This window comes from Hevea brasiliensis, chromosome 16 (assembly GCF_030052815.1).
Source record: "Hevea brasiliensis isolate MT/VB/25A 57/8 chromosome 16, ASM3005281v1, whole genome shotgun sequence".
Classification (NCBI taxonomy): Eukaryota; Viridiplantae; Streptophyta; class Magnoliopsida; order Malpighiales; family Euphorbiaceae; genus Hevea; species Hevea brasiliensis.
In genome coordinates this window covers 49,356,254-49,377,474 of record NC_079508.1, presented here as the reverse complement: position 1 = coordinate 49,377,474, position 21,221 = coordinate 49,356,254, and the positions used below count along the sequence as shown (strand labels likewise).

The window sequence follows — 21,221 nt, the reverse complement described above, 5'->3', positions numbered from 1 at the left end:
CAAGCTTGAAAGGCACACAGAACTTGTATGGAATTATAAAGAGAGTTACATGTTGTACTATTTTGGTTAAAGCAACCAATAGTATTCTAATATGGAAAAGGAAAGCAGATGTTTTCATTTCATGATCATCATCAATTTTCATCCATCTGTGTGTATAGGGCGAAAGAGAGAGATTTGGAAGTTCCCATGAGATATTTTACATGGTCATGCCCATGCATGGCCTTCGATATATATATATATATATATATATATATCACTGTCATCATAGTATCGTATAATTTCCTTCTGGGCCCTGATTTGTCTGGTTTGGTCTTTATCATTAGGTAGCTTCTCTGGGGGTCGATCCTCTATCATTGCATTTGAAATAGTAAATTAAAGCAGGTTGGAGTTTGCATTGAGGCTCTCAAAACTCAACTGCCTTTTCAGTGAGAAAATCTGTTGCAAAATGGATATATATCAGCATTAATGGATTAGCCAAATTGTTTTTCTTATAAAAAATAACAATTTAGAACATCCTACCACCTTTATCTATCACTTTTTTTACCATCACCATCTCTATTATCAACACTGCTACCAATAAATTGTTTCCATTGTTATATATAATTATTGTACGTATAAATACTAATGAGTTTTCGTTAAATAGTATTAGACAATTAGGAAGTATCGAGTCATAATAGTAGTTAATTATATTAAAATAATGTGTAAATAATACATATATTAAACATTGTTTAATTTAGAGATATTTAATTTAACTTATGAAAATTAGTTTTACTATTAATAAGCACTTGTATAAGTTTATGAGCATTTAAAATTTTGAGTAATTATCTATTTAATTAAAATATTTATAAATAAGGGGGGACCTAGAAAATATTTTTGAGAGGCCAATGCAATAAAACAACTACAAGTTCTTCCATGTGGTCAGTTGATTCAATCAACTCTATAAAAACATTTTAAAAATATATAAAATAATTTTAAAAATTTTTGATATATTTTTTTTGAAATTAATTAAAAAATATAATGTGAACAATTTTATATTTTGAATTAGTATATGTGAAAGGTGTTCAAGTAACTATGTAATTTATTTTTCTGAACATGATTATATAATTTTTTTTTAATAATTTAAATGAAAGTTGGAGATATACATAAAAGAATTTTATGTTTAAATTTTATTAGGTAACATAGATAAAAAGAAAAAGTATTTTTAATTTTACAATTATTATTTTAATATTATACTAAAATAATTGTAAAATGTCTTGATTATTGAAATTGCTTCTGACATTAATTTTCATAGAATGAAAATAAGCTCTATCCGTATTGGGGGACAGAAAGAAGGAAGAAAGGGGTGGGGGAAGGGAGTAGAGGGCCTGCTTGGCTCACTAGTCCCGTCCGCAAAAAAGGTCCAGTTTAGCTCACTCAAACGAAATAAATAAATAAATAAATAACTCTTTGTAATACAATTAATAAAATAAATATTTTTTTCATATATTGCTCATCATAAAATTTATATTCTATAATTGAATTTATTATAAATTTGATTAAAATTTATTTTTTTATATTCAATAATTATTCAAATTATTTAAAATTAAAGTATAAAAAATAAAAGTAAGATGTTATGTAGGAATGACAAATGAATAAGTATTTAAATCCAAATTGGATTGATAGTTATAACACCTGAATTTACAGCAAATTTAATTAAAATTTATTTTAAATTTTTAGAATTCATTTCAATTCTAATTATTATTATTATTTAAATAACATTTAAACTCATTTAAATTTATATAATTCAAAAAAAAATATTTATTTTAAAATTTTATAATATTTAAATTTTATTTATTTAAAATATATTATATAAAAATTTATTAATACTATTATAAAAATATATATTTTATATTTAATTAATTATTTATATGAATAAATTCAAGATAAAAAATTCAGATACAACACAGCTACTGTTTATTAAACTCTTAACTCATTCGAAGCTCTTTGTATATTACTTGAATTGGGTATCCGAATAAAACCCGACCTTTTACCGTATATCCCCCATCTTCCCTTTTTTATGGATCTAAGGTGACCCGATGAGTCAGGACCCGGCTTTGCACTGGCTGGCAGGTATTCGGTATTTTTATTTCCCATTCTCAACAACCTTTTAACCTACTAGTCACTCAACAGTCGTTCCTGGATGCAAATTCAGACCAAAACTCCAGTTAACATTCTATGGCTTTACCCAAATCACATCTCATTCTATAAGGTCACGGCCGTGGGGCCCGAAATTCAATTAGAAATCGACGGCTTTTGTCTCGCCTGTGATTGTCAATCCTGCACTTTATCGTGACATTAGTCGTTTCCCAATTCTACAACAAACAAAAACCTCCGCTGCCAAACGCCTAAGCAAAAATCAGTTCGCTTCTTCTTTTTCTTTTTCATTTTTTTTTCTTTCATTTGCCAAAATTTCCCGAAGGAGAATTTTGTTCAAAGTCTCTGATTTTTTGGGAAAGTTTTGGCTACCAGGTTTGAACCCTAAATTATATGTTAATTTTATTCTACTTCTTTTCTCGATAGCACAACTTGGTGACTGTTTCTTGGTTTTGCGCTCATATTTATGTGAATGTAGGTTTGGGGAATGTATTCTAGGGTTTTGTATGCTTTTGCTTTTCGATTTTGTTTTGATATTGAGGTTTGTTCTGCCAAATGTTTTTTGTTTGATTTCAGATATTGAGTTTAATGATGGTTGGAATATGGGAAGTTCCGTCTTAATTGAGTTATGTTTAGAATCTTAAGAAAATAGCTTCACGATGACTCACCTCTCCTTTCTTTATTATTATTATTATTATTATTTTTTAAATCTTAGTTACTGGGCTTTGTTTTGTCTGCTTCATTGAAGTCAAATGTAATTGATGTAGTATTCAAGCATTTGCTATGCGCTTTATTGAAATTTTAGTCATTGGCTACATCCAGAGCTTTGAAATTCTTACTTCTTATTCCAAAAAATTAATCTGTAAAATACTGGTTATTAAGCCAAGCAGTATTGCAGTTTGAACATTAATTGGATATTCTAATTATGTTATAAAACGAGATAAATTTATGGAGTTGATAGTTCTCATAAAGCCTTTCAACAGGACAATTTGATCCTTGTGCTTTTTCATATTAGAATGAAATACTTTATATTTCTACTATTCTTTTTAACTAGCTTAATCTGCTGCTTTTCAATTACTTGAAGGGTTCACATGATAGATATTTATCTAGTGTTTCACCAGCCTACTGATAATCCTTGTCTTACTTAGAGACTTTTACAGGTGCTATTGCCCTTCTAGGTATCACTGCCTTCAATGGTTCCTGTACCTGCCCAGCAGATGGTAGATCAATGCAGTTGACTGCTATAGAAGATCAAGTGAACATGGTTGAAGAGTGATAGAAACCAAGTATTTGGGAGCATAGAATATGCTTCATTGACATTATAAAGATTTTACTGAAGCTGAATTCTTTCTTTTATCAAGTGAGCTATATATATTGACTTGTTCAATAGCATTATTGTATGATCCTGCTCCATGGGATGGAGGGGAGCTTTCTGTTCTTTGTTTTTCCTTTTCACCTTGGTCGAATCTACAAGTAGTTCAGGGAAAGTTTGGACCTTATATCTGGGCACAAATTCTCTTGTAAATGTCAGCTGGCCAATCTTCAGTGCTAGCATATTTGTGCTTGTTGCTCTTGTCCTGTCCATGTACCTTATTTTTGAGCATTTAGCTGCTTACAATCTGCCAGAGGTTTGTCCATATTTCTCTTCACTTCTTATATTTGCAATTTCCTTTCACATTATGTTTTGGTGCTACACTTTATATTTGGTTGTTTGTTTCTTTGTAATATTTTTGTGGCTTGACTTGATAGCATTGAGTATGATTTCTAATTTCAGGAGCAAAAGTTTCTTATTGGACTCATTCTGATGGTTCCCGTCTATTCTCTTGAATCGGTATGATTAAAAAAAAACTATCATCTCTCTCTCTCTCCCAACACCCCCCACAACCCAACACCGACCACCCAAACCAAACACACCCCCCCCCCCCCCCCCCCACAACAAAACACCTAATATTTAAGTGACTTTGATGGAATCAATTTTGTAGATGGGCATAGTTCTTGTTTGGATGTAACAACTTTGATTTTCCTATGCAGGAATGGTAGTGTAGTGGTATTAATTGATCAAGATAGGTATAGACCAATGGGAGTGATTATTTAATTTTGGGATAATTGCATAATATGTATATAAATGTCAAACTATTATAGTGAGAAGTGAACAACTAACACGAGAATTTGTGGAATGTAAATTTGGCAATGTAATGTTGTAGGGTGGTGCCATACTAGTAATTAGGAACTTAAAGAAACTCTGGTAATTTGGAAATGTAGCATATTCTTAATCCTCAAGACTACTATAGATAATTGGACAAGACCTGGGGAGTGTGATCTACTTACCCTGCAAAACTAACCTCATATGGTATCTAGTTCTAGTTAGTAAATTTTTTTTGCACTAGTTGTACATGTCTGGTTCTGAATGTTAGATGGGGACTCAATTGCTGCACACTTTTTGAAATTATTTCTGAACTCTTTGAAGCTTTCTGTAATCCTATTTAGAGATATGTTTTATGGTCATCATGTATTGTTATTTTGCATAGAGCTACTAATTTTTGCATGCTGGAAAGGTTATTGTAACACAATGTAACATATGATATGACTGCTTCAAAAATATTGTGTAAGTGGATGCTTATAGCTTGAAGGAGCTTTAACATTCAAGTTTACTTTGTCTATCACAATTACTAGCGCTAATTATACTTCAGTTTGGAATGTTAGAATCAGTGTGTGGATTAGTTACCCAATATAAAATTCCATGGTGTTGTGAAAGCTTTCATGTAGTGGAAACTGTTTGCTCAGACTTTCTGGAAAATCAAGTTTGTAGGATTTGTAGTGGTTATGCTAACTCCAATTTTGCATAAGAAAGGTCATGGATGGCCTTGTTTATGAGCACTTGACTTGTGTATTGTTAACGATACTTGAGGTTTTAGTTTTGCTCCATATGTAGGTTTGTCCATCCAAGTTGTTGGCTGGTAGATTGCTCCATAATATAGCTAAATGAAATTTTGGTGTGTTATACTCTTGTCTTAGGGGCATATCGGTGTGCATTTGGCTGTGTTTTAGGTTTTCTGTGTCCATATTAGCTGTCTATTAGAGAATGATAATAGCATTAGTTAGGACATTGCATGAGGAGGATTTCATTTATTAAAGTGGAGGGATTGTATTACCCTGCTACCAAATCCAAAAATTAGTTGATGTTGCCTTTCAAGTGAACACTTGAGTGGTTTATTATAAAAGCTTTTAGGCAGGCAATATGTTGGGCCCATTTCATCCAAGTTGTTGGGCTAGTGATTGCTTAAAGTCCTACAGATTATGAAGTATTTATTTGCTACCTTTGGACTAATTGTGAACATTTTGTTTTCAATTTTTGGTGGACAGTTTTTATCTTTGTTGGATTCAAGTGCTGCGTTCAACTGCGAAGCAATTAGGGACTGTTACGAAGCTTTTGCATTGTATTGCTTTGAGAGATATCTGATAGCCTGCTTAGGTATTGCCATTTGTAACTTTATAGTCTGATATCCTCCAATCTTCATAAATTTTTGCAAACCTTTATTTTATTTGACCACATTTTGCTGCTTTAAGGTGGTGAGGAAAGTACTGTTCAGTTCATGGAAAGTAAGACCCTAATCACTTCTAGTATGCCTCTTTTAGAGGAGTCTTATGCATGTGGATTTGTAGAGCATCCCTTTCCACTGAACTGCTTTCTGAGGAATTGGCAACTTGGTCCTGACTTCTATCATGCTGTGAAAGTGGGCATTGTGCAATATGTATGTGGTTGTTTGTTGGACTAAATCATTTCTCTTTGTTATAAAATCAACAATTTAAATTGCTCAAGACACATTTGCTATCCAGATGATATTGAAGATGATCTGTGCACTCTTAGCAATGATTTTTGAGGCTTTTGGGGTTTATGGAGAAGGCAAATTTGAGTGGAGATATGGGTAAGATATCTTTATTCTATGTTACTGCCTGCATCTTGAAGCTGGTAGGTATATTGTGACAGTTTTCTGTTAATTTGTTTTTCCCCTAACAATGTGGGTAATCAGAATAGTATTTCAATTTTAAGTTTATTGTGTTTTACTTATTATCTATGGTTTTTCCCCCCCGCACTTATGTAATATGTTATCGTTATAAAAAAAGCCAATATTGTTCATCATTATGATCAACTCATAACCGGAATGAATGGGATTAATTTGCAGCTATCCATACATGGCAGTTGTTCTTAATTTCAGTCAAAGCTGGGCCCTATATTGCCTTGTGCAGTTTTATTCTGTCATTAAAGACCAATTAGCACCAATTAAACCGCTGGCCAAGTTTCTGACATTCAAGTCAATTGTTTTCCTGACGTGGTGGCAAGGTGTTGTTGTTGCATTTCTTTTCTCCATGGGAGCCTTCAGAGGATCTCTAGCTCAGGAGCTGAAAACACGTATACAAGACTACATCATCTGTATTGAGGTGTGTAATTGAAAAATGCTTTAATTATAGATAACATTTGTGACACAGGGAGACTTTTCATTATCTAGTGGCTGAGCATACTTTCATTTGCATAGATATTCAATGATATTTAGCTTTAATGGTTCATTTATGTTAACACCCATAGAAATGCTTATCCTACTTTTTGTTTACTTATTGAATTTTTTTTAAGTTGCAGGTGAGGTAAGTGTTTCTAATTGTTTTCCTTGGCCATAGCTGAGACAGGAGAATGATATTTACATGGTTGGGAAAGGAATGTGAAACCTGATAATAATGTTGTATTAACTCTTTTACTTGATTTTAGCATGCCATCTTGAACCAAATAACTGTTTCAAACATGTGAAGGATGATAAGTTGTGTTATCCTGACACTGGATATGACAATTTATTGATTAATATGTCAAGTAAGCACTTCAGCGATGTGAGTAATTGTGTCACTGAAATGGAGATCTCTAGTCCATTGATGACTGCCCATTTGATTGGCCTTCTTTTAGGTGAATCTGAAACTACCGATAAAACTATCATATAAGAGGAATCCTGCCTCGTATATCTGTACATATTGACAAAAAAACCATTGCTGCATCAAGTATTCTCAGGATAATGCTTCTTTTCATTTGCAGTACCATTTCTGATTGAATCATATTAGGATAAATTGTTGCATCTGATTTTCTGAAAGTTGAAGGAGCTATCTGATAGCACATTTGTGAAGCAGATGGGTATTGCAGCAGTAGTACATCTGTATGTCTTCCCTGCTGTGCCATACAAGCGTGGAGAGAGATGTGTTCGTAATGTGTCTGTGATGACTGACTATGCATCTGTAGGATCACCTCCAGATCCAGAAGAGGTCCAAGATTGTGAGAGGTACAGCAGGATATGCCTAGCTCGGCATGATGAAAGAGAAAAGCGGTTGAATTTTCCCCAGAGTGTTCGTGACGTGGTTGTTGGTAGTGGTGAAATTGTGAGATGCTTGTGCCTTTCCTTTATGGATTTAGATGCATTGCTGAAGTTATACCTTTTTACGTTGATGACATTATGAGATCATTAGTCTTTAACATTTTTATTTACTTTTTTTTCTCTACTTTCTTCCTATATGGTGACTCTTCCTTTACATATTTTCAGATTGTTGATGACATGAAGTATACAGTTTCACATGTTGTGGAGCCGGTTGAAAGGGGAATTGCAAAAATAAATAGGACCTTCCATCAGATTTCTGAAAATGTGAAACGTCATGAGGAGCGAAAGAGGAGCTCTAAGGATGACAATTACCTCGTCCCCTTGAATTCATGGATGAAGGAATTTTCTGAAGCTCATGACAACCTCCTTGAAGGCAGTGTCAGTGACAGTAGTTTGCCTAATAGCAAGAGACCCCCTCATCATTCCAAAGCCACTGCATCAAGGGCAAGGACTGACAGATGATGAAGAAAGGGATGCATTATATGAATATGGAGTAACAGTTGGCATTTTTGAATTCATCATTGCCTTTGAACAACATCAAATCATCAATGTTCTTGGTGAGTGTTAAAATATTCAAATTTCTTGGTCCACTTCCTCACACATGATGTTTTGTTTCGACGGTGAAGACCTCATCGACACTAAACCTTGATTTTCTAACTGAATGTACAGAGAAGATACTACAGCTACAATCATCCATGGAAGCTTATTTAACTTTCTCTGTGGAGTTTAAAAAAAAAAGGTACAAAAATTTAGGCTTTAGATAGTCGACTATGAAGCTTAAAGTCATTCTCTTGTAAATTGAAAAGTAGCACGGATGATGGCTTCATTAGCCCTTACAGGAAAATAAAATGAACATCATGTCTGCCCCTTGTGTTGTGCAATTATGACAACATCTTTTGCAGAATGTCGAAGAAGATGAATAGCCAATTTGTCTTTAGTTATTATTGTTTAAGATAGAATAGCTCGTTGTTGTTCAGGAGACAGGAGAGTAGGTAGAATAGCTCGTTGTTGTTCAGGAGACAGGAGGGTCGGTCTTAGGCCTTAGCTTTCAATTTTAATTCAAGGTTCAGGGGACTAAAATCAGCTTTTAAGGGTTCTATTGATCTTGATATTTTAAAATCAAATCGGTCAGTTTTAGTCCAATTTAACATTAATTTTAATTAATTTAGTTGTGATGGATTTTGATTTGATTTTAATTCAAATTTAAATTGATTTGATTTCAATTTCAACTCAGCTGATAGGCTGATCGACTGGCTGGTCATAATATCTCCACCATAATTGGCAACGCTCTCATCTTACATCCGTTAATGCCTCCCATTTCGGATTAAGGAATGAGAAATTTAAGTGTTTTTAATTTTTTTTTAATGTTCAAATAAATGTCAGATTTAGTTCAATATGAGCCACCAGAACCCATGCGCTGTCAATGTGATCTGGAATATCAACAAGGATCCAGTACAAATATATGGTTAAATTGCATTAATCATTGTTAAATTAAGAAGTTTCTGTTGAGGAAGAATTCTGATATCTTTATCAAGTTGAGTGATCCTGAGTCAAAAAATTCTCTATAACAAGAAGTTAACAGATAAAAGAAATATAAAATTATTATTTTATCACTATCTAAAATAAAAAATTACTATTTCATTCATTTTTTTTATTTTTATAATTAATTAATTAATTATAAAATAAAATTATTTTATTTTATTTATTAATGCTAGATTTGGATTTTACTTTTGTTTATGATTTTGAGGAAATTTTAAATGAATATTTTATAAATCATCTTAATTTTACACTCAACTAATATTTAATTTATATAAATATAAATTTTAATTAAATTGAATTTTAGTTAATTTAAAAAGAAAAAATAGTAAAAAAAATTATATTTTTTAAATTTTTATAATTCTACTCGCACTATAAAAATTATCAATTAAATCCTAAACTTTTTAACCGTTATTAATTGTAACACCCCAAAATTTTAAATTTTATTATTTTATGAGTATTATTGATATTTTAATTTTATTTAAATTTTAAGAAATTATTTGAGATTTTTCAAATTTTAAAAATTGGGTTCGATTTTCCAAAAATATAAACTTTGATGATTTTTAAAAATTTATTTGAAGACCATGTGGTAAAACTAAAAATATATTTAGAGTCTACAAATTTTTCTGAGTTTTCTAGAATTTTTTCGGAATTTTTGGACCTCGTTTTCGGTCCCAAGGCAGAGTAAAAATTTAAAATTTTGTATCCTAAATCGAACCGGCCGAATCGAACCGGACCGGATCAAACCGATCAAATCAGACCGGTCTTCTTTTTTTTCTTCCTCCTCTCCGTGCGCGTCTCGACCTCCCTCCCCTCCTCTCCCGTTTTCTCTCTCCTCCCTTCTCCCTTGTCGGGCAGCCGCGTCCCCTGCCACCCTAGCTCGCTGGCGCGCCGCCTCACCTCTCCCCCACGTCCGGCCGACGTCCCAGGCTGCCAGAAAACGCACGCAAACGCCCTCTTTATGCGCGCGTGACTTTTCGTCTTCTCGGCGAAAATCCGGTTGATCCGGCCACCAATCGGACCGGGTCTTATATCTAAACTCATTCACTCGTCGAGAGCTTTCCATAGACACCAAGAACATCGAAATCCATCAAGCGGTTTGTCCAATTTTTGCCTGGGAAGTTTTAGCCCATTTTGACTTTCGGGCTAGATTTTTCGCAAACCATGAACCCCACGAGAAAACTGAGAGTACTAGAACGCTCCACTCGTCGAGAGCTTCACGGGAATATAAATTTCAAAATTTTCCGACACCGTTTTTCGGTGGGTCCCACGGAACTTCGCAGTGTTTTTCCGAGCATTAAATGAGCTTAGAAAATTCTGAAAAATTTATGTACTAACCCCCGTGTTGTGGGCTTCGTGTAGGTATCCTCAATTCGCGGAAATTCGACAGTTGTCTGGGTCTGTGAATTTCTGGCCAGACAGACCCGCTACCTTGCTTTTTGGATACCCCCCCATTGTTTGATGTCCCGAGCGCGTCCCCAGAGTCAGAATCGGCAAAGGTAAACCCGAACCTTGCTTTTTCGTAATTTTCTAGTGCTTAAATAGGATTAAAAATCCATAAAATATTCGTGGTAGCCCAGAAAATTATGATTCTTTTTGCAATAGCCTAGTAATATTGCTAAGGACCGCGGGGCAAAGTTTTAGAATTTTTAGAGCTTGTTTGGGTAGTTTTTGCAAAAATGATCAATTATAAGGACTAAATTAAAATTTTACATATTGTGATGGATGACTGATTTGATGGGCCCAGGAGGGGCTGTGTGATGTGATTGAATTGTGGATATATGAGTTGCAAATATAGAAGTGTGTTTTGAGCCCTTTTGCAGGTTGGGTAGGTCCTAGGTATAGGGGAGACTCTGCCGGATTTTCGGCACGACTTAGGACGTATTTGGTCTTTTCTTGATTTGTATTGAGTCAATTGTATTAAATAATTGTAATGTAATTGTCAGGTGTGCCGGGACAGCCTTCTTCCTCCACCCAGCCGCCACAGTGACCGTTGTCAAGTCTGTGAGTAAAATATTAATTTTAATTGTAATTTCGATATTATTATATGTTCAAGCATGCCCATGCATCACTTATATGTATATATTTATGTAGTTAAAATTTAGGCATGATTTATATTGCATTCATAACTGTTAAAGTGCCATGGATGTTGTTGTGGTAATTTGGAGCAGTGTGCGTGCGTTAGCGTGCGTGTGATGTGGTGTGGACTATGGATAGGACGGGTAGACACGGCTTGAGATCTTTGCTGGGACCCGGTCCTTCGGGATAGTCACGGCTTGAGTTCTTCGCTGGGATCCCAATTTGGTTATTAAGCGAAAGTCCGGCTTGAGTTCTTCGCTGGCACCAGGTTGGATTTAAGAGAGCTGTATAGGGGATCAGCTCTCATATGTTATGATTGATATTATTGGGTGAGTGAGTGCTCCAAATTACCTTTTTACTGTTATGATGTGAATTTGTTGCTGATGTTGCATTTCACTTTATAGGTTGCATTAGTTTAGATAGTTATAGAGATTATGGTTAAAATTGATATTTTACTCTCTGAGTCGAACTTTCACTCCTGTTCAATATTTTTCTAGGCCACAGGAGGATATTTTTGAAGTTAACCTGCTCCATCACAGGTCGTTTTCTCATGTTTGTGTAATTTTATAAAGTTCTAGAAATTTTCGCATGTGTTAGAAATATTTAATTGATTCGGGTTTGTAATATAAATTGTTATGTGGACCTGTAAACATATAATGATATGCATGTTTGATGGACTGGATGAGGGAGCTGAGCTCCCATATATTTTTATGATGATATGAGTATGTGGAGGGTGAGCTGAGCTCCCCAATTGAGTATTTACTGTGTTTATAGGTCGGGTGAGTCAAAAACTCCCCATTGGAAGGTCCATTTTATGGCCGGACTCTGTCCGGTTGATTTCTTGAAATTGGGCTCAAATGGGCCTTAGAGTTGGATTAATGAATAGTTAGGCTTACTACGGGCCTCGGGGGCTTTAGGCTAGCCTAGGTCCTAGTGCCGGTCTGGCCCATAGATTGGGTCGTGACTAATGTGGTATCAGAGTTTAGGCTCCAGATTCATAGAGAAAAGTTGTCTAAGTGTTGGGAAGAGTCTACTAGGAGTCACATGCGGAAAATAGGGTCCACATTCGTCTTGCATTGTTATCTTTGCTTCTAGTTTCTGCTTTATATATTATGTGTAAATATGAGTCATAGAGCGGTGTAACGTGCAGTTTTGAATTTTGTTGGCTAACGCTGTTGAATTTCAGGAAAATGCGTAGAAGCAGGAGAGCTGCCACTGCACCAGAACCAAATGTGCCTGACGAGGTGTCGGCACAGGATGAGGCGCCTGCCCCGAGGAGGCAGGGTAGGAGGCCAAGAGCTGCTCAAGTAAGCGGTGCCTACGATTCGAGATCGATCTTTCATGGCACAGGGTCCAATGGACCCCATGGCAGCTACTTTAGCTGGGTTGCAGAGAACCATCGACATGATGGCGCAGTATATGGTCCACCCTCTACAGCAGCAGTAGTCCACCGCACCAAGAGGGGAACCTTACAAACAGATCATAAATTTCAAGAAGTTGGTGCCTGGTACTTATGATGTGTCAGATGATGCATATCGGTTTTTGGATTTCTGCAGACGAGCAGAAATTACTGATTGGTGATAGAAGACTAATAGAGTGTATGCAGCATGTCATGGGGCCTATGCCTAGACAATGGATGAATGACTACATATTACCTTAGATGGAGGGTTTGTCGTGGACTCAGTTTGTGGAACTGTTCATCAATCGATTTATGCCAGAAAGCTTCAGGGATCAAAAGCAGTGGGCCTTTGAGGCCTTAAGACAGAATGGCAGGTCTGTAGATGAGTATGCTCTGCAATTTACGGAATTGGCGGTATGCCCCTACAGCAGTATCTACAAAAACTATGAAGGTGAAGAGATTCCTAAAGGGGCTGGACAGGAAGTATGCAAACCTGGCCATTATGTCTGATCAGTCTTTTGATGTGGTAGTTGATCGAGCCAGACAGATAGAGATTAGCTATGCTGTGGATGACAGCGGAAGGGCAAAGAAAAACAGAGCAGAGGGTTTTTCAGGTGTTCCCTACATGGGTACTCCAGATAGTAGTGGCCAGAGTAATTTCAGAGGAAGAAGTAGGAACAAGAAGAGTGGTTTTAGACACAAATCTCGAGGGTTCAGACAAGGGTACGGATCCAGCAGTGGTCACAGTTCAGGGTACAACAGTTCTGGGTCTGGTTCAGGATCCTCCTTGGCACCTTGTGCACAGTGTGGAAGAGGATATTCAGGACCTTGTATGATGGGTTCAGGAGTATGCTTCAGGTGTGGCCAACAAGGTCACTTTGCTAGGGAATGCCCCGTGTTCAGCGAGCCACAGATGGGGTCACAAGGTTCTGTTGCAAATGTTCCTCGTCATTTGTATCCGGGTGCTTCCAGCATGGCAGGCAGCCAGTTCAGTGGCCAACAGGGCTGAGGACAAGGGAGATGTGGATTTGGAGGCAGATCAGGAGGTAGAAGTCAGTATCAGGGTTCTGCCACTCAGGGTAGGGGTCAAGCTCAGGTTTTCACCCTGACCCATCAGGATGCCCAGGCTTCAAATGCAGTTGTGGCAGGTATTCTTCTGGTCTATTCCTATGAGGCTCGTGTTTTAATAGATCCGGGTGCTACGCACTCATTTGTCTCCCCTGTGTTTGCCATGAGATTGGGTAGAAATCCTACAACTTTAGAATATCCTTTGTCTGCAGCTACCCCACTTAGTGACAACATAGATGTAGATATGGTTTTTCCGGGTAGCCCAGTAGTAGTGGATGGAAAGATCCTCCCAGCAGACTTGGTTCCTCTACCAGTAATAGATTTTGATGTAATTTTGGGGATGGACTGGTTAGCAACTCATTATGCCACTTTAGACTGCAGGAACAAAAAGGTGCATTTCCACATACCTAGTGTGGAAGAGTTTAGCTTTGATGGTGACAGGAGCGTGGCTCCATATAATTTGGTGTCAGCAATTAGTGCTAGAAAAATGTTGAGGCGTGGATGTCAAGGATATTTAGCATTGGTGAGAGATACATCTGTAGAAGGTGTTAATATGGAAAATGTTCCTGTTATAAGAGAATTCATGGATGTCTTCCCTGAGGAGCTTCCAGGGTTACCACTAGGAAGAGAAATAGAGTTTTGCATTGATGTTGTGCCTGGTACAAACCCCATATCAATGCCGCCTTACAGGATGGCACCAGCAGAATTGAAAGAGTTAAAGGAGCAACTACAGGAGCTTTTGGACAAGGGTTTCATACGTCCGAGCACTTCACCCTGGGGTGCTCCTATGCTATTTGTAAGAAAGAAAGATGGGTCATTGAGGTTGTGTATTGACTATAGACAGCTGAATAAGGTAACTATGAAGAACAAGTATCCACTCCCTCGGATCGATGACCTGTTTGATCAGCTCCAAGGGGCTAGATTCTTTTCCAAGATAGACCTACGATCAGGCTACCATCAGTTGAGAATCAGGAATGAGGACGTGTCCAAAACGGCATTCAGGACAAGATATGGTCATTATGAGTTCTTGGTGATGTCTTTTGGACTCACTAATGCACCAGCAGCCTTCATGGACTTGATGAACAGGGTGCTCAAGCCATTTTTGGACCGTTTTGTCATCGTATTCATAGATGACATTTTGGTATACTCTCGGACCAAGGAAGAACACGTGTGGCACTTGAGAATGGTGTTGCAGACTTTGAGGGAGCACCAGCTATATGCCAAATTTTTAAAATGTGAATTTTGGCTAGAAAGCATCTCATTCTTGGGACACGTGGTTTCTAGTGACGGCATTCAAGTGGATTCCAAGAAAATTGAAGCTGTAACTGATTGGCTTAGGCCTACAACAGTCACTGAGGTGCAAAGTTTTCTGGGTCTAGCTGGCTACTATAGGCGTTTTGTGCAAGATTTTTCCAGGATAGCGGCTCCCCTAACTAAGTTAACTCGAAAGAATGTTCCATTCATTTGGACAGATGACTGTGAGAAGAGCTTCCATAAGCTTAAGGAATGTCTAACCACCGCCCCTGTGTTGACACTACCTATGAGAGGTGAAGGATACACCATGTACTGTGACGCCTCCAGAGTTGGCCTAGGGTGTGTTTTGATACAGAATGGAAAAGTAGTGGCTTATGCTTCAAGACAGCTGAAGAGGCATGAGCAGAACTACCCCACCCATGATTTGAAAATGGCGGCTGTAGTCTTTGCACTAAAAATCTGAAGACACTACCTGTATGGTGAAGTGCGAGAGATATACACTGACCACAAGAGTTTGAAGTACATCTTCCAACAGAGGGATTTAAACTTGAGACAGAGGAGATGGATGGAGCTTCTGAAAGACTATGATTGCATTATCCAGTACCACCCTGGGAAGGCCAATGTAGTAGCAGATGCTTTGAGCAGAAAATCTTACGCGGTTTGGCGCACATTTCTGAGAGAAAAGACCGTTGATTCGGGAAGTACATGAGTTAATGGATCAAGGTTTAATCCTAGATCTTTCGGATGAGGGGTATTGTTGGCTCATTTTTGGTGAGGCGGACTTGCGGGACAGAGTTAGAGTTTCCCAGCACAGAGACCAACAATTGATGAAGATCATAGAAAGAGTACAGCAAGGTGAAGGTGGTGAGTTCGGGTTTGCCAATGATGGCGCCCTTATGCAAGGTTCTAGGATATGTGTGCCCGATGTGGACATTCTCAAAAATGAAATCATGCAAGAGGCACACTATACACTGTACAAATGTCCACCCAGGCTACACCAAGATGTACCATGATGTGAAGGATAGCTATTGGTGGAATGGCATGAAGAGAGACATAGCAGACTTCGTGTCCAAGTGCTTGACTTGTCAGAAGGTGAAGTTTGAACACTAGAGATCGTCAGGGAAGCTGCAAGAGCTCCCTATCCCAGAATGGAAGTGGGAAATGATCACTATAGATTTTGTGACTGGGTTGCCTCGTACCACGCGAGGGTATGATTCGATATGGGTAATTGTAGACCGTCTAACCAAATCAGCTCACTTCTTGCCTGTGAAGACTACATATTCTGTGGCACAGTACGCTCGACTCTACATTCGAGAAATAGTCAGATTGCATGGAGTTCTGGCTTCCATAATATCCAGAGGGCTGATTCACTTCTCGGTTTTGGAGAAAGTTGCAGGAGGCACTTGGCACACAGTTGAACTTTAGTACGGCTTTCTACCCTCAGACAGACGGACAATCCGAAAGGACAATCCAAACACTGGAAGACATGCTTCGCATGAGTGTTTTGGATTTTGGAGGTCAATGGGATGATCAGCTAGCTTTGGTGGAGTTTTCTTACAACAACAGTTACCATTCCAGCATAGGGATGGCACCCTATGAGGCACTATATGGAAGAAAGTGTAGGTCTCCTCTGTGTTGAACGGAAATGGGAGAAGCGAAGGTGCATGATGTAGACCTAGTGCAGTACACTTCAGAGGTAGTTCCTTTAATCAGGGAACGATTGAAAACAGTTTTCAGTAGGTAGAAGAGTTATGCAGACCCCAGATGGAGGGATGTGGAGTTTGCAATAGGCGACTATGTATTCCTGAAGGTTTCTCCAATGAAGGGAGTCATGAGATTTGGAAAGAAGGGCAAGTTGGCACCTCGGTATATCGGACCTTTTGAGGTTACTGATAGAGTTGGAGCAGTTGCCTACCGGTTGGAGCTACCACCCAACCTTTCTCATGTTCATCCTGTGTTTCACATCTCCATGCTCAGGAAATACATTCCAGATCCTTCTCATGTACTACAACCGGATGCAATACAGCTAAAAGAGAACTTGACATTTGAGGAGCAACCTGTAGCCATAGTGGACTACCAAGTGAGACAGCTAAGATCAAAACAGATTCCTATGGTTAAGGTTTTGTGGAGGAGTCAGTCAGTGGAAGAGTGCACCTGGGAGTCAGAACGGGACATGCGTAGCAAGTACCCTTATCTGTTCAATGTGTAATCATGTACTTTATTCTGCCTTGTGTAAAATTCGAGGACGAATTTTCTGTAAGGGAGGAAGAATGTAACACCCCAAAATTTTAAATTTTATTATTTTATGAGTATTATTGATACTTTAATTTTATTTAAATTTTAAGAAATTATTTGAGATTTTTCGGATTTTAAAAATTGGGTTCGATTTTTTGAAAATATAAACTTTGATGATTTTTAAAAATTTATTTAAAGACCACGTGGCAAAACTAAAAATATATTTGGAGTCTACAAATTTTTCTGAGTTTTCTAGAATTTTTTCGGAATTTTTAGACCTCGTTTTTGGTCCCAAGGCAGAGTAAAAATTTAAAATTTTGTATCCTAAATCGAACTGGCCGAATCGAACCTGATCGGATCGGACCGATCGAATCGGACCGGTCTTCTTCTTTTTCTTTCTCTTCCTCGCGCGCGTCCCGACCTCCCTCCCCTCCTCTCCCGTTTTCTCTCTCCTCCCTCCTCCCCTTGCCGCGCCGCCGCCTCCCCTGCCATCCCAGCTCGCCGGCGCCCCGCCCCACCCCTCCCCCATGGCCGGCTGACGTCCCAGGCTGCCGGAAAATGCGCTCGAACGCCCCCTTTATGCGTGCGCGACTTTTCGTCTTCCTGGCTGAAATCCGGTCGATCCGGCCACCAATCGAACTGGGTCTTGTGTCTAAACTCATTTACTCGTCGAGAGCTTTCCATAGACACCAAGAACACCGAAATCCATTGAGCGGTTTGTCCAATTTTTGCCCGGGAAGTTTTAGCCCATTTTGAATTTCGGGCTAGATTTCTCGCAAACCGTGAGCCCCACGAGAATACCGAGAGTACCAGAGCGCTCCACTCATTGAGAGTTTCGCGGGGATATAAATTTCAAAATTTTTTGACACTGTTTTCGGTGAGTCCCACGGAACTTCGCAGTATTTTTTCGAGCATTAAATGAGCTTAGAAAATTCTGAAAAATTTATGTACTAACCCCGTGTTGTGGGCTTTGTGTAGGTATCCTCAATTCGCGGAAATTCGATAGTTGTCCAGGTCTGTGAATTTCCGGCCAGACAGAACCGCTACCGGAAAAGTCTCCGAACTGGATCGAGGTTTTAGCTAACCCCCCATTGTCAAATATCCCGAGCGCGTCCCCGAAGTCGGAATCGGCAAAGGTAAACCCGAACCTTACTTTTTCGTAATTTTTTAATGCTTAAATAGGATTAAAAATCCATAAAATATTCGTGGTAGCCCAGAAAATTATGATTCTTTTTGCAATAGCCTAGTAATATTGCTAAGGACCGCGGGCCAAAGTTTTAGAATTTTTAGAGCTTGTTTGGGTAGTTTTTGCAAAAATAATCAATTATAAGGACTAAATTGAAATTTTACATATTGTGATGGATGAATGATTTGATGGGCCTAGGAGGCGCTGTGTGATGTGATTGAATTTTGGATATATGAGTTGCGAATATAGAAGTGTTTTTGAGCCCTTTTACAGGTTGGGTAGGTCCTAGGTATAGGAGAGACTCTGCCGAATTTTCGGTACGACTTAAGGCGTATTTGGTCTTTTCTTGATTTGTATTGAGTCAATTATATTAAATAATTGTAATTTAATTGTCAGGTGAGCTGGGACAGCCTTCTTCCTCCACCCAGCCGCCACAGTGACCGTTGTCAAGTCTGTGAGTAAAATATTAATTTTAATTATAATTTCGATATTATTATATATTCAAGCATGCCTATGCATCACTTATATGTATATATCTATGTAGTTAAAATTTAGGCGCGATTTATGTTGCATTCATAACTGTTAAAGTGCCATGATGTTATTGTGGTAATTTGGAGCAGTGTGCGTGCGTTAGCGTGCGTATGATGTGGTGTGGACTATGGATAGGACGGGTAGACACGACTTGAGATCTTCGCTGGGACCCGGTCCTTCGGGGTAGTCACGGCTTGAGTTCTTCGCTGGGACCCCAATTTGGTTATTAAGCGAAAGTCCGACTTGAGTTCTTCGCTGGCACCAGGTTGGATTTAAGAGAGCTGTATAGGGGATCGGCTTCCATATATTATGATTGATATTATTGGGTGTGTGAGTACTCCAAATTACCTTTTTACTGTTATGATGTGAATTTGTTGCTGATGTTGCATTTTGCAGGTTGCATTAGTTTAGATAGTTATAGAGATTATGGTTAAAATTGATATTTTACTCTCTGAGTCGAACGCTCACTCCTGTTCAATATTTTTCCAGGCCACAAGAAGATATTTTTGAAGTTAACCTGCTTTTCTCCATCGCAGGTCGTTTTCTCATGTTTGTGTAATTCTATAAACTTCTAGAAATTTCCGCATGTGTTAGAAATATTTAATTGATTCGGGTTTGTAATATAAATTGTTATGTGGACCTGTAAACGTATAATGATATGCATGTTTGATGGACTGGATGAGGGAGCTGAGCTCCCATATATTTTTATGATGATATGAGTATGTGGAGAGTGAGCTGAGCTCCCCAATTGAGTATTTACTGTGTTTACAGGTCGGGTGAGTCAAAAACTCCCCGTTGAAAGTCCATTTTATGGCTGGACTCTGTCCAGTTGATTTCTTGAAATTGGACCCAAATGGGCCTTAGAGTTGGATTAATGAATAGTTAGGCTTACTACGGGTCTCGGGGCCTTTAGGCTGGCCCAGGTCCTAGTGTCGGTCCGGCCCATAGATTGGGTCGTGACATTAATTCTACCCTACCGTTAATAAATCAATTATTTCATTGACAATGTTAGTTGCCATGTCAGATGTCATGTCATGCTTATAAGATGGTATAATTGATAGAAGTTGCAAAATATAAATTTAATTGGTAATTTAATATAATTAAAAAAATTGAATGAACAAGGTTTTTTTTTAATATCTTCTAAAATTATTAAATTTTGGAATATAAGTTATTAATTATAAATATATTTTATGTAAGTAATTCTTACGGATATTTTATACATTATCATCTCTAGTATAATTTAAAGACTAAAAAACTAATTTTTTTTCTTAAATATTTATTATAAAAGTTATATATAATTAATTAAAACATATACAATAACAATTAAGTATTCAAAATTAATTAAAATTGGTTATACGTATCATTTTTCGCTATTCGATTATGTTTAGAATCACTTTTGTATTAATATTAAAAAAGGTTATAAATTTTTTTAATATTACTTTCTTTCATATAATTTTTGGTATCTCATTTTTTATTCTCATTTCTTTAACAATTATTTTAGCATATTTTTATGTTGAAATATTTTTAGATCAATCAAATTAATAAAATCAAATTGTTAATTAACTATCAATTTTAAAAGTAATTTGAAATTTTATATAAATTAAAATGAATTGAGAAAATTGTCAAAAAAAATATTTTTCAAATTTTTATAATTCTACCTTATATTATAGAAATTGTCAATTAAACTCTATATTTTTTTAACTTTCATCAATTATACCCTACCACGACATCATGTGGACATCATGTGGCAACTAATGTGGTATCTTTGTGGCATCTGACATGACAATTTCATTAGTGAAATAAAATTAAAATAATAATTTTATTAATAGTATGATAGAATTAGTAAGATTTAAAAAATTTATGGTTAAATTAGTAATTTTTATAATATATGATAAATTTGTAAAAATTTAAAAAATATAAAGTTTTTTTTTTAGTTATCCCATTTAGAAATAACGCATTTCTAAATAAAATATTTTTATAAAAATAAAAATTAAAAAAAATATAATTTTGCACGTACAGATTGATTAATTTGCTTTCAATTATTTTGCAGCTGGTTTAGGAAATGTGGGTAAAGAGTGTGTGTGTAGGGCTTTTAGGCCGGAGGCATTGGGCTGGTGAACCACCTGATACGAAAACGGCAGAAGTGAGGACTTGGGGGTAATAAAAGAGGAAAATTGAGGGTGAAAATGTCAGAAAAATTCAAAGGAAGAAGGCTAGGGTTTTCACTGATCATCACTATAAAATGGCAGCACCAAAACCTCTTCGTTTGCGATGCTTTACAGCACTCTCCTCTGCACTCCTTCAATTTCTTTCCCTTTTTTGTTTTTTGGGTTTTATTTGATTTGGTGAAATCATATGATATTATAGGCTCAAGGGATATTGATTTGAT

General features: G+C 37.0%; 1 protein-coding gene across 2 annotated transcripts; it reads left to right on the top strand.

Moving 5' to 3' along the window:
* The first annotated feature begins 2,157 nt into the window (after positions 1–2,157).
* Positions 2,158–8,428, top strand: LOC110636008 (protein LAZ1 homolog 1). Of its 2 annotated transcripts, none has more exons than XM_021785510.2 (9): positions 2,158–2,508; positions 3,294–3,761; positions 3,908–3,964; positions 5,497–5,605; positions 5,701–5,885; positions 5,971–6,059; positions 6,318–6,573; positions 7,303–7,548; positions 7,710–8,428. In XM_021785510.2, the coding sequence occupies exons 2-9, from the start codon at positions 3,546–3,548 to the stop codon at positions 8,004–8,006; spliced, it is 1,455 nt and encodes a 484-aa protein (XP_021641202.2). In that variant the 5' UTR covers positions 2,158–2,508; positions 3,294–3,545; the 3' UTR covers positions 8,007–8,428. The 2 variants fall into 2 exon arrangements, with proteins under 2 accessions (XP_021641202.2, XP_021641203.2); XM_021785511.2 differs by having other exon boundaries at positions 3,282–3,761.
* The last annotated feature ends 12,793 nt before the right edge of the window (positions 8,429–21,221 follow it).

Excerpts from the sequence above, each read along its gene's own strand:
- LOC110636008 (XM_021785510.2), top strand. The coding sequence starts at position 3,546 with ATGGGATGGAGGGGAGCTTTCTGTTCTTTGTTTTTCCTTTTCACCTTG. Across the intron at positions 6,574-7,302 it reads ACTACATCATCTGTATTGAG|ATGGGTATTGCAGCAGTAGT; the intron begins GTGTGTAATTGA and ends TTTGTGAAGCAG. Across the intron at positions 7,549-7,709 it reads TTGTTGGTAGTGGTGAAATT|ATTGTTGATGACATGAAGTA; the intron begins GTGAGATGCTTG and ends ACATATTTTCAG.